Source organism: Pseudopipra pipra, chromosome 4, assembly GCF_036250125.1.
Source record: "Pseudopipra pipra isolate bDixPip1 chromosome 4, bDixPip1.hap1, whole genome shotgun sequence".
NCBI lineage: Eukaryota > Metazoa > Chordata > Aves > Passeriformes > Pipridae > Pseudopipra > Pseudopipra pipra.
Window position 1 is genome coordinate 16,621,697 of NC_087552.1, and position 12,437 is coordinate 16,634,133.

At 37.5% G+C, this 12,437-nt stretch overlaps 1 protein-coding gene across 4 annotated transcripts in view; it reads right to left on the reverse strand.

The window, feature by feature from the left end:
- Positions 1-12,437, reverse strand: part of LRBA (LPS responsive beige-like anchor protein) — a 408,434-nt gene that overhangs the window by 254,885 nt on the left and 141,112 nt on the right. For all 4 annotated transcript variants that reach the window (XM_064651760.1, XM_064651761.1, XM_064651759.1 and 1 more), the window contains one exon: positions 11,477-11,585. In XM_064651760.1, the coding sequence (XP_064507830.1) occupies positions 11,477-11,585 (109 nt within the window). The remainder of the gene's footprint in view (positions 1-11,476; positions 11,586-12,437) is intronic.

Sequence of the window (12,437 nt, forward strand, 5' to 3'; positions counted from 1 at the left end):
TGGGTCTTCCCTGAAGAAAGATATGACAGTATGATAGAAGTGAGAAGCATTTTGGAAGGATTCAGAATTAGAATCACTGCCACAGAAGAAATAACTACATAACAGCAGGATTTTCAGGGGGGGGGGAAAAAAGAGAAAACTCAAGAGCAATAGGAGAATTCTGTAAAACCACGTGGTATTAAGGACTCTTTCTGGTTAAGTTGCACGAATGGGTTTTAACAGATTCTTACATTAGATGGAGAGAGTCACCAGGAAAAAGCAAGCCAAAGAGATACTGAGTAGGTTGTATGTGAAAGCTTCCAAGAGCTGCTAAACCAGGGACTGGCAGTCCTGTTGAACCTGCAAAACTTGATCCACTCAGAATACCACAGGGCTGCTGTACCTGTACACCACCACCACCAGCAGCTGTACACCACACGTTAGTACCAGCAGCAGCTTGTACAACTCAGACAACATCCAAGAGAGTGATGGCTACTCTGTGCAAACAAGGAATACAGGATATATATCCCCATGAGGCAAAGGACCTTCTGCAGCTATTTGGAATAAGCCCTTCATTACACTTGTTGGACTCAGCCTCCCAACTGTAAGCGTGGTGTGTGGTTATCAACTATTACAAGCAACAGCTTTATTCTATTAATTACAACAGTCTAATGAACAGAAGGTGTTCTAAGAAATACTGGTGGTGATCCATGTCTCCCAGCCAAGCTGACAGAGAAAAGGCATTTTACAACACAAGAATGAAAGTAAGATGCCAGTACAATTACCATTCAACTCAGTGTAACTCTTAGCAAAAGCCTATGTGGATTCAAAGTTTTACAGGGCTAATGGGGGAATAATCCCTGAAGGGGTAACTCATTTCTTGCTGGCAAGCAGGAATCAGAAGTCACTTCAAATTGCAGAAGAGTAGACTGTATTTCTGGGAAAGTGTCACTACGTTTGCCCTTTTAATAAACTTCTTTAAGTATCCACAGTTTAAGACAGGATAACAGGCTTGACAATGGACTTATCAATGTGATTAAGTCTTGCTCATCCATGTCACAGTAGGAATCAATCTTTCAAGAAAAGACACAGAGCAGAGCTACTAAGATGATCTAGAGCATGCAGACACCATCTTAAAAGAAAAAAATCTAGAAGAATAAAACTCATTTAGTCTATTGAACTAAAGTGAGGAGATGTGCTAATTACTGGATTAAAAAAAAAAGTAAAAATAAGAAAAGCTAAAGAAATAAAGACATGTGAAGCCCAAAGATAATAAACACATAATAACAAAGAAATATATTCTAAATACAAGCAAAAATAAATTAGAATTTACAATGGAGCAGAATATTTAAGTCCAACCTACTAGTTGAAATACTGAGAAAAAAACATCTTTGGGTACACAGACCCTGAAGATCTTCTGTGACCTTGTCAGCACCAATATCAGAATTATTTTAATATAATGTCTTTCTCACTTAGATCAAACCAACTCAAAATAAAACACCTAGAAGAGATGTGTCCTGTCACCAGTGCCTTTTCTTCAAAGCTGAACAATTCCTAACACTTTTGTTAAAAAGGTATATAAGTAATGTAAGTTATCTTTGGACAGGAATTTTAGAAGAAAATCTCCAATCAAGCACAACAGGATAATTGCTTTGTTATTGCTAGAAAATTACATTCTATCTACACTGTATTACTTCAGTCAGGAGTATTTTAGAATTATTGTCTGCTATGAGCTACCATAAAAATCTGTACATAAATAATAAACAAGGTAAAAAATACTAGGTAAAAAAAACAGGTGAGAACACCAACATTTCTGATAGGACCATCTTATCTGAAGCCAGAAATTTCTTATCTGGCTTAGTTTTCATATTGTGTGTATACAAAAATGCAGAAAAACACGGAAAATGTTTTTTATAGATAACACAAAAACTGTAAAAAAGATACAATATTAGGGCTTCAAAGGAAACAAATGCCATCCATCAGAATGCTTTTTAAAGACAAAAAAAATGCTGGAATGGTTAAGCTGTAGAGAAAGAAGGCTACAAGAAAATGGGATTCTTCAGTAAGTCTGTCCAAAGAAGGATAACAGAATATGTCAACTATGGCATGTTAGTTTTAAAAACAGAATGAAGCAGGTCAAAAGAGTTCGAGGAAAAATTGCATAAAGCCATAAAAGGCAGCAATAAATTATTTTTCAAACAAATCAGGAGCAGTAAGCCCATTAAGGTGTCTCTGTAGAGCTAATAGAAGATCAAAGGGTAAAAAGAGCTCTTGGAACACATGACCACCACAGAAAAGGGATGGCAGAGAAGTTACAAAAGAAAGCTGACAAGAGACCAAGTGCTAGGACCAGACAATATTCACTCAGGTGATCTGGAAGAACTGTGGGATGAACACAGCTGAGCCAAAGCTACAGTGTTCTTGTTCAAACTGTCTCAGTGACAGGAGAATGAAATGGACTCTGGAGGACACCAGGGAACTACATGGCAATAAGTCTAAAATTTCTAAAAGGCCAACTCATAGCTGTGTTTAAAGCAAAAATCAAACAAAGGAATAAAGACATTGGCAAGAGTCTTCCTTGCTTTTGTAAAGGGGAGTCATGCTTCATTAGATTTCTTTCAACAAGCTACTCGAGACACAGAGAAGAAATATCCAGCTCTTGAATTCCACTGAATGACAAAAAGATATTTAAAGAAAGGCAGGATGAGGTAGGGCATACAGGAACATCCTTATGTGGAAGTTAAGACACACTGCCACAGCAAAAGGCAAGTTCTAAAAGGAATGCCTGCTCCCAGTCTAGCAGAAGACAGATCACAGCAGAAGCCTCCAATGCTGTTCTCCAGTCTCCTAATTACCCTATTTTCTTCATGTCTATGATGTTCCAATTCAGTCACTGAAGTAGCAGAGCAAAATTTTAAAAGATAATTTATTATTATTATTTCTTATTTATTGTATTAAGCTAACATAAAAGATAATTCCGGGTTACAGGAATTGAGGTTTTGGCTCTTTCTGTCAGAGATTTTTTTTAGGTTTTCGGGATCTACAAACATTAAAACAACAAGAATTCCACAGCCTGCTCTACTAACACTTCCAGAGCTATGGAGAGTAAATTAAACTTATTGATACTTTCTAGTGAAAATACTCATCTGTAGCAGTACCTACGAGAGGGGATTAAAAGTTTTTAAAACAAAGAAAAGTTTATGATTCACAGAAGAGAAAAGTAAATAGATGTGTTAAATACTTAAAGGAGTGAAAAAGGCCATAAAAAGTTGAAATCTCATACACGGTGCAGAAAAGACTCATATCTTCATGAGGTTCCTGGGTATTTCTTCAAATTACATTCAGTATGTAAATAACACATCTCATACATTATAAAATGTGGAAGAATCTCAACAAGATACTGCTAAACACTAAGCATTAATTATAATGCAATAAATTTCGCAAGCATCAGAAAAATTAGAATATCTTTTTTAATATGAAATAGCTACAGATATAAATCTATTTAGTTTCCATATTCAATATGATTTGAACAGCTCAATAATACTTTGATACTTATTAGATTTAATCCTTCACACAGTTTGTCTCATAACTGGGAAAAAATATTTTCCAAAAAATGGTAATGAAGATAACATCACTTATTGTTTCACCAGAGAACTCTATAGAAGAGAGTAGTCCTGAAGTGAATTTTCTTTTCTGATGCTTTAGAAACAATATTACCAAATCACAGAATGGTTTGGGTTGGAAGGGACCTCAAAGATCACCTAGTTTCAAGCTCCCTCCCATGGGCAGAGAGACCTTTCACTAGGCCAGGTTGCTCAGAGCTCCATCCAACCTATCTGGGAACATTTCCTGGGATGGGGCATCCACAACTTCTCTGGGCAACTTGTTCCAGTGCCTCACCACCGAGTGAATCATTTCCTCCTAATATCTAATCTAAACCTACACTCTTTCAGTCTGAAGCCATCAGCCCTTGTCCTATCACTACATGCCTGTGGAAAAAGGCCCTCTCTAGCTCTCTTGTAGCCCCCTTCAGGTATTGGAAGACCACAGTAAGGTCAGTCTGGAGCTTCTCTTCTTCAGAGAAAGGACGACTCTTAGACATAATTCTGTAATGTATTTTGATTTAAAACTGAGATATAACAAAAAGAGATGTCTCAGTATTCCAGTGCATTTTTTCATTCCTTTTCCTCCCCTTGCTTATTAAAGCATAGCAAAGGAGAAACCACAATTTTTTCACGCCTTCTGTCATAATTAGGTAATACTTTATCCCAACACTTGCCAGAGCATAGGGAAAAATGCTATAACATTCAAATAGAAAAAGAATTTCTCATTTCAGTACCCTTTAGTTCACATGAGGCACTGCTAAAAACTGCCACCTCAGGAGCACGAGAAACTTAATCTTCTAGTTTGGGACTTGCCAACATACTGCAGCAAAACAAAATTGGTTAATCCTCCAATGGAAAAAAAATATTCTTCTACGCTCAGTGCTCTGTGAAGCATTTTTAATACCTCAAAATGTGTTTGGAAATGAAAGTCAACCTTTTTCTTCCTTCTACCGACAGACAGATGGTGCTATAACACCTGAAGGGCCCAATGCAAAGGGGCAGCATTTATTTAAAAATTTAAATTTGAGAGAGCTAAGCCTGTTCATAACAAAATGTGTAAAGCCTTATTTTTCTGTCAGGGTACATTCAACTTCCTTTGTGTTGCCCCATCACGTTTTTGCAATCTTATGGACACCTTTTGGTTACACTCCTACACAGCACCTACAGCTCATACTACCCGTCATCTCCACATGTTCTGTGAAGAACCATTGCTGCTGACCCACTCTACTAGAGAGAATAACCGCTGAAAGCATTACAAAAATCTTTTGTTCTAATAAATAAGGACACTGTCATTAAGTGTGCTGAATAATACTTCATATAAAAGGATGTTGTAAGAGCCACAGAAAGATTTTTTGACGTACAGGTTCAGTAATAAAGCAACTTCTGTTAAAAATATTGGAAAACTATGAAGAATAAGGACCCAGTCAAGGATTAAAACTTTCTTTCCCACAGTAACTGTTACATATAGAAGTAGCAATCATCTATGGAAACTACAAAGACACCAAACACCTTTTCGTAATTCTTTCAAGGGCTCTCAAACATTCCCTCTGGCTTATGGGTATTCTGCCACAACTGATTTCAGTTACTTCCTCTGACTCAAATAACGTATTCCAACATTTAATGCTTAGTACACCGAAGGGGAAAAGATGCAGAACACAGAAGATTATCCATCAGGGGAAGCGCCCAATGTTGTTTTCTGCCAAGGAAACAAAAAGCAAACAGCTACATCCAAGTCACTGGCCTTGCATCTTCCCTCTGTCAAGGCAGTGCAAGGATCAAGATTCGTTTCTCAGCATGAGCCATGAAGTAAAACATTCCGTTTATTACCCCAGCCTATAAATTGACACCAAACAGGAATTAAAACTGTGAGGAAGTCCACGTCTTCCGCATGAAAAAACATAACTGAGCACGAAAGGGCAACAAATTTTACTGCAGCTGGAAATGCTAGATTTAATTATTGAAGAGAAATCATGCAGAGAAGTTAGCTGCCTAGCATGATTTATAACAAATGCAAAGGGAAAGTCATATGAAATTCTCAGTTAATCAACAGAAACAGCCAATAACAAGAATGCCAGCACTTCATATTTCTATAGATGACGAGAATCTGAAACAAATAAGACCAAAAATTCCAGGAAATGACACCACACAATTTTTTTTTTTTAAAAGACCCTTTGAGGAGGCAGGTTAGTCTGTAAATTACAGCAGCAGTTACATTTCACTGAAAAAATCACCAAAGGATCTGTTTTCCTCAGAATGAAGAATCCTTGTCCACCCATTATACAAAGTTTTCTGAAAATTGTGTTGCACTCACCACTGCTCCTCTACACACACCACGATGTGCAACATCATGAATAGTTTTGTATTGTACATTTTCACCCATTTTCCTGCTTCTTCATGTGAATCTTCCGGATGAGAAAACCCCCCATGTTGCCAGAACATTCATCAAAAAATACTTTAGACAAGCATTGAGATACAGTATCACAGATTTTTGACAAAATCCAGTAATGCCATTCAATAGCAAACTAAACCTTCACTAGAAAGACGAAACACTGATGCCTAACAGCCCGGGCCTAAAACCCTTGCAGGTTTACTTATTTAGAATTCTATAAATATGTATATTCACCCACAAATACACAAAGAGATTTATATAAGACAGGAGGCATATCCAAGGCAATGGGCACTCCTGTAATAAATTATAAAATAAAGTCAATTAGAGTACAAAATTCCCTCCCCCTCCTCACACCAAATCCAATTATTCCCACAGGCCTGGGTCTGCAGCAGTCTGCACACATAATCTAAGACAGTGCGAATCACCACATTTTTCAAGGTCATTTCTAGAAAACAATCCGGGTGGTAGCATGAAACCAGTTGTTGGAATTCAGGCATAAAGAGGTTCCTCTTCAGGATTTTCAGGTCTACCAAACAGTCAGGGTGAGATTTTGAAAAATGCCTAAGACATATGAGCACATAAATCCCAGGGACAATGGGCAAAATTTAAGGTTATAAGGGTTATAAGTTATATTAGGAATGCTCACATTTCCACATTCACTGTAAATACGTGTGTTTCACTGCCACTTCACTAGAGAAATAAGTGAAATATTGCTTCATCAGGCTTCTCTGAGGCTCAATCACACTGTAAAATGGGTAAGTATGTCTCAGGTCTCCTTGTGACCTCCCCATATGTCTACTTTCATAGATGTAACTACTTACAGAGGTAGCAGTGAAAACATAGGTGAAGAAACTATTAGGAAAAAAAATTAAAATAAAAAGGCTGACCTTTGTATTCTGCCACAGAAAAACCTCTCACAACCAATCCTTCACCTCCAAAACATGTTTTTGGGTTTTTGGTTTTGTTTTGTTTTTTGTTTTTTTTTTTTTTACAATACCAGCTTAGAAGGAAGACAATATAATTGTCTTCCTCAGACAATTTGTTACATTACTTATATTATGTCCTATTATGAAAAGGAGAGGCCTGGCATCAAAGTGAAGACTTTTTTTGTCTTTATCCAGGCTGCTGAATTATTAGGGCAGAGCCCTCTGGAGAGGACAAAAAATTGCATGAGCTTCCCATGAAGGAAGCAGAGCACCTCCAGCTTGTAGGAGCTTCTGGAGTGCAGGACTGCAAAGGAGGGGTTTGCAATGCAAACGGAGACAGAGACTTCTGATTAAAAGGAAGAATCATAAAAATAGCCAAGCCAGTGACAGACGCCCTTCTTGCTATCAGACACAGAAGTAGTGGATGGGTTTTGCTGCTGTTCAAGACACTTGAAGTTTCTGAAAGAGAGATCATTGTAAGGAAAAGAGAAAGAAGTTACAAGGAGAAGAAAGAAGATTTCTTTTTAAATCCTTTTAGTCTAAATCTATCTCACTCAGGCACTCAGGGTTTATTGCATATCTAAAGTTATAGCACTAACTAGAACAGCAGGCCAAAAAGAAAAACAAAACCAAAACTATCCCTGCTTTAGAGACTCTTCCTGTCCTTTTGTCATCCTACTTTATGGAAAGGGTTCCTCTCAGTATTCTGACCAATGCAGGGTCCCACCACATGGAGACACAGCAAAGCCCAATGAGACATTATGCAGCAAAGTGTGCACGTGCTGCATTTGCTGTTGTTTCTTTGTCTCCTCCTGACTATGAAAGAATTGATAGGTGGACATTTCTTAATCCACTTCTGGAAGGAAAACATCTGTCCTGTACTTGCAATGAATTAAGAACCAAAAAGGAGTGGTATCTTTCCCTCTGGACCCTGTGCAACTTTTAAAATGTCCCCTGACGAAAAATTTCTTTTATCACATTTCTCAAGTGCAGTGTTCAGCATAGCAGTGCCTTTCCTATATTACCTATTTTCCTAGGTTTTTCTGTCCTCTTACAATGACCATCCTTTCTCCATTTATAACCAAATACTATACAATAATACATAACTACAGAATCTGGGTAAGAAGCTTGTCCAAATTTCCCATCACTTCCTCCTGCCTCTGTGTGGCTGAAATATCAGACTTCAGTTTTAAACGATGACAAGATAATTTGCCTTTTACTTTAAAACTGCCCTTGTACCATGGTGCAAACGTGTCCAAAATCTGACACACGTATTGCAAGGCTCATCTTTGTCATGACTTTTAGAAATGGAGAATTAAAGCCAGGTAGCAGTAAACGTACTACAGATCTTTAAAAAGAAAATTGGAAGTTGGAATTTTGCTGACCCAATGTTATCATATGTGATATGAAACACCAGACACGCAAGTCTGAATAAAAATGAAAAATGGGTAATAGTCCTTTCCTCATTCTCATCTATCTCTGGTCTTTATCCCTCAGTCAACTGGATTCATCTCTGTTCTCCCCACAGCTCAGGTGGCAAAGTTTTCTTCTGATCTAAAACCACAAATGCTTGCCCCAACCATTTAAAAAACAAAAAAAAAAGCAAAACAAAAAAAACCAAATGAAAACCAAAGCAAAAAACAAACGAAAACCCAAAACAAAACAAAAACAAACCTGCAGCTTTGCAACTAGCAATTACCAGAATCACAAAATGTTTTTAAATGTGATCAAACCCACATTTGCATATACCATTTTTCAGGGCTATGTGTTATAGGATCACTCTATTTTCCAAGAAATTGTTCAATCTTTTTGGTGTACACAGGATCTGCTCGCTTTCTTCAGCTATCACATCTTAAGACATGATTGGTGCAAAATATTTCCATCAAATGTTAAAATTGGAGGAACTCACAGCATAAAAATCATGACACTATTAAAGACATGACCTCTGGTTAGGGAAGTCTCTGAGCTGCATATCTCTGTATGATGAGACAGAATTTATCAAAGTACAGCCTATTTGCTTCCTTTTACAGCCGCTCACACACGGACACACGCCATGGCAGACAGGATGTTTCATTCAATGGACTGACCACGCAGAGTCTCTTACGACTGGGAGAATATCATCTTCATTTCAACTCATTTCCCAAGAACAGATGGAAGATGAAGCAGCAAATCCAGGAAAAGCATGTATGCAGGTGACCAAGCCACACCAGTCAGGCTAGCCAAAACAATCTGTAGCTTACAGCTTATCATCTGCTACTCTGCTTCCTTCCAGCTCCTCAAGATGGAGAAATAAAGCAGATCAAAGGTTCCATCAATTGTTTCAAAGACCTTTTGCTCTTATTTACGAGTCCCACCTGTTACATTCCTGTAAGTGTGTCCTGACATGAGTGCTAAGACCAAAACAGGGGTATCAACATCGACACCCTTTCACACAACGGGAACACACCTACCAATTGCACACACAGCATGTCAGCAGCCCAACACAGCACAGATCCATTCCCACCAAGTGATGGAATAGCTCTGGTCTAGTCAAGTGGCAAATGAATTTCTGGGTGTGACAGAAGAATGTCAACTCTTCTATAGCCTGGAGCACCACTTTAAAAAGCTGTGAGAAAGACCATGGCTAGAAAGTACCATTGGGTTGAAACAAGTCAAGTACACTTGACAGGATGTGTGAAATGCAGACCATGCCATGGATGGATGGAACACAGTACACAAGAATTTCTGACTGTTAATGTGGTACCTGCAGATTCAGATGGATATGAGTAATCATTCCCCTTCCACAAAGAAACACAACACTGACTGAAATCTGACATATCAGTAACCCTGACTTCATGAGACACCAGCTTTGTTGTTCAAGCATTTGACAGAATCCAAGCCATATATCCTCAGCTTTTACACCTGTGGAAGTCATGCTGGATCAAGGTTTTTCCAACACAGTACCAAAACTAAACTGGATGAACAGACTGCTGCTATTTTAGTATACTAGTTTCTGTTTAAGTTCCACCTGATGAGTTAAACTTCTTGAACCATCATACCGAGAAAGCACAAATCCAAACCAGCATCAACTGAAAGTATCAGCCAACTCTCACCCTAGAGAGTTGTCACAGCAAAACTCAGAGCTATATTAAAAATGTAAGTTGATGCTCAGCTTAAATTTCTTCCAGACATCATAAAAGGTGTCTTGAAACTGAAACAGGGCTAACAGTGCAGTTGTCACTGAACAACTGGATTCACTGATAGCCTGTATTTACATGACAGAACCCTTTACTTCTCACATGTTTTCTCCATGCCCACACTCCCCTTTGCAAATAGCTAGCATGTGAAGAAAAAAAGAGGGCTGTTCATCTAATCAATAATGCCATGCCATGCATGGAGCTTCTGCATAAATCCAGAGCAAAAAGATGTCAAGCATGTCCCACTCCAGTGACTATCGGGCAACGAAGTAAAAAGATGCACTTTTCATCTCCACAGGACTGTCGCCAAACCCTTGATGTAATAAATGAAACATGCCTGCTATTTCACCATTGCAAAATGGTACTGTAGATATCTTACAGCATCTCTGTTTGCAGGAGGGGGTAACTAGCTCTAGATGAAGTGCAGATATGTTATTAAACAACGCACAGCTTGAATCCTGGGGCCAACACAGATGACCTTTAGAATATAAGCACTGTCTAAGACAAATATGCTTTCATCTTTGGGGAGTATTTTTTCAAGTAGAGATTTAAGAGAAAAACAGTTTAAAAATACGTTAAGCACAAATGTGCCTTCAATCTCTTAATGCTTCATTTTAAAAACAAAACCACAAGTAGTATCACATGTCAGAAGAAAGACTAAGTACACTTTAAGCAGAATATTAGTGATTTTAGTGAGATTTAGCTTTATTTTCATTTAGCCCAATAATTAAAGCACAGAGAAAGGATATGTAATGTAACTGAGATCCAAAATTGGAGGTATGACCAAAGTGATTCAGAAAAAAGGCTTGCATTTTATTACAAATAATACAAGTTTATTACAAAAAAAAAGACCATCGTTTCACTTTAGAATCCCTTAATTGGGGTGAAAATATGAAAACATAACAAAACCACATAGAGGCATGTAAAACATAAGGAGAATGGTTTTAGAGAGGGATTAAGTCAAATAGCAAATGATACCAAAAAAAAAAAAAAGTAATTTCTCATTTTGCACTTCACAGGCTGCTACCATCTATCTTCAGTAAAGCTGGGGTTTTTTTCAGCTCTATCTTGACTGTGATGCTAAGCAGCTTTAACATATACAGTGATATTTGCTAAATGGAACAGAGCAGCATTGGTATGATAAAATTATTTCCCCTACAAACTAGGGTGTGCAGATTTCAACAAGTTCTGAGCTGCTCCACTCAGCCTGGTTTTCCATCAAAGTTATTGGCAAACTTATCAAATCACCCTATGACTGCAAAGCACTCCTCAGAATGGAACCTCCTGTGCTTGAAAAGCCCATATCACACACTGGAATCCTCAAACCCAGTGGGCTTGTTAGGTTTTTGTGGGGTTCCTCTGGTTTTTTTTGGTTTTTTTCAAAAGGATTTCATTTCTTACCTCAAATTCAGCATGGCGGTTGATATCCTCTGCTCTCTGTCGGCTCAAGATAAATTCTGCTTCATTAGCCACTCGTACCAAATGGTCCTTCATGGTTTGACTCAGCAGCCTGAGGACAGAGAATATTTAAGAACTGCCCTGAGAGAATGAAGTCCGAAAAAAAAATCTGTAAATACAGCATATATACAAATATTTTGAGCTCTCCTAACTGACTTTATTGTGTTAAGAAAATGGTATAAATAAGGTTGAGGGGTAAGACTCTGGCAACTAGTAAAATTTTATTTCGACAGTAAACCAAAGTAAGTATTAAACAAAATGTAAACACTCTAGACAGTCATTTGTTTTACCTGAAACAGAAATATGTAAGAAAACATTTCACATACACATACTACAATATAAAGAAAAGTAAGAAGCTTATGCATATAAACATCCACAGTTAAAGCTCTAACGTAACTGATGTAAAGTCTAAATTAAAAATTGTGAATTGCAATGCAATATAGTTTTTTCTCCAAATGCAAAATTGAAATTTTATGCTAAGTATACGTTTAAGTAATATTTTCAGGATTATAAACATTCTCAGTCTCACAAATGAAATGCTAAGATATACATTGTTCCAGGTTATGTACAGAAAAAAGCTGTAATTCAATCTGAGATTTCTGAGGCCTTCATAAACCCTGAGTTTATGAATGGCATAAGAGCTGACAGATTGAATTACAACCCAATTATTCTGTGAGTTCACATATTGTTACTAAAAACATTTCCTTTTTAATTAGTTACACTGGGATTCATAGTTAAAACTGCCTATACAGGAGCAACACTGTTTTAGAAGGTGCACATTTCCATAGGATCACTCAAAGATACACCAGATAAATCCATTACATGTTCTACTAATTAGTTCTTAAAAATATCTCTTATTAAAGCTTTTTTCTTAAGGTTTTCAACTATAGAAAAAGAGCAGTAG